The following is a 1188-nucleotide window of genomic DNA, read 5'->3' on the forward strand; positions in this document are numbered from 1 at the left end:
CCTGTCCCCTGCATCCTACCACCCATAAGATAACTCCATTAACCATTTTGGTGTGTGTCCCTCCTTCCAATCTCTCTCCTTTGCATTTTTATTTCCTAATGAGGTACTACTTTACTCTTTGTTCTGTGATTTGTGCTTTTTCCCTATGCGATATGTCTAAGAGATCTTTCCCCGTCAGCACATTACTGCCTCTAATTGCCCTTATCCTTCCAATACCTGGAGAGATTTCAACAGAGGGCATTTAGCCAAAGCTTTGGTGTTACCTGACATAGGTTTCTTTGCTTTATTCTTATTTGCTGGTAATGCTAAACGTTTGCCCATTTTTTTTTCAGTTCAATTATTTATCATTTTCTTATTGGTTTGCAGAAGTAGTCAGTTTAGACACATAAGTGATTTTGGAAAAAAATAGTTAAGCTGTTGAGGAGATGCATCATCATCCCTGCCAGTGGTCCCCCCCACTTCTAGATCAATTATGCAAAGTGGGAGGCTGATAGCTCTGGAAACTAGGAAGCTGGGATTATTTTCTGTATTTGAATATCCCCTGCAAGGTTGCCATGATTCTTTTATCTATTGATTCTTTTCCTACCTATTCAAGGATATGAACTATGTTTCTTCACAGAAATTTTCACGGAAATGCTATTTCTTACATTGATAAGAATGTCTGGAAATCATACCCTTGGACTGAGAAACTGTGAGTATATTCTCTCCAAATATGAGTACAAAAAATTAACAGCATTGTAAGATGCTTCTTGGTCCAGAATTTTGAGGTCGATCCTCTGAGGAAAGGTATTTCCCACTCCCTATCTCAAATCAACCTCTGTTGATGGTAATTCTATGATTATTTTAAATTACATTTAAAATAAGAGGCAGTTTAAATTTATTTTGTATTATACAAGTAATACACGATTATATTCTTAATGTATAAAAATGAAACAACAGGCATAATGAAAACCCTCCTTGTGCCCTGATCCCTGGTCCTTGAGGTAACCACTGCTCTGAGGTTGGCATATATCCTTCCAGACCTTTTCCCAGGTATTTGCCTACATCCGTATTTACATATAGCAAAACAGATTTGTTGTGTGGTCTTTTTATCTTTTTTTTTACATAAATGGTAACATCTTGCAACTTGATTCTTTCACTTCATGATATGTCTTAGATTTCTTTCTTTCCTAGTACTTAGAGGGTCAC

General features: G+C 36.6%; 1 protein-coding gene across 1 annotated transcript in view; it reads left to right on the forward strand.

Annotated features, from left to right (window-relative positions):
- LOC105822650 (leucine-rich repeat-containing protein 37B-like) overlaps positions 1–1188 on the forward strand; it is a gene marked incomplete at its 5' end in the record, with an annotated part of 25334 nt that overhangs the window by 10374 nt on the left and 13772 nt on the right. The window contains one exon of the mRNA XM_012659662.1: positions 620–691. Coding sequence (XP_012515116.1) covers positions 620–691 — 72 coding nt within the window. The remainder of the gene's footprint in view (positions 1–619; positions 692–1188) is intronic.

This window comes from Propithecus coquereli, unplaced genomic scaffold (assembly GCF_000956105.1).
Source record: "Propithecus coquereli isolate 6110/MARCELLA unplaced genomic scaffold, Pcoq_1.0 Scaffold119, whole genome shotgun sequence".
Classification (NCBI taxonomy): Eukaryota; Metazoa; Chordata; class Mammalia; order Primates; family Indriidae; genus Propithecus; species Propithecus coquereli.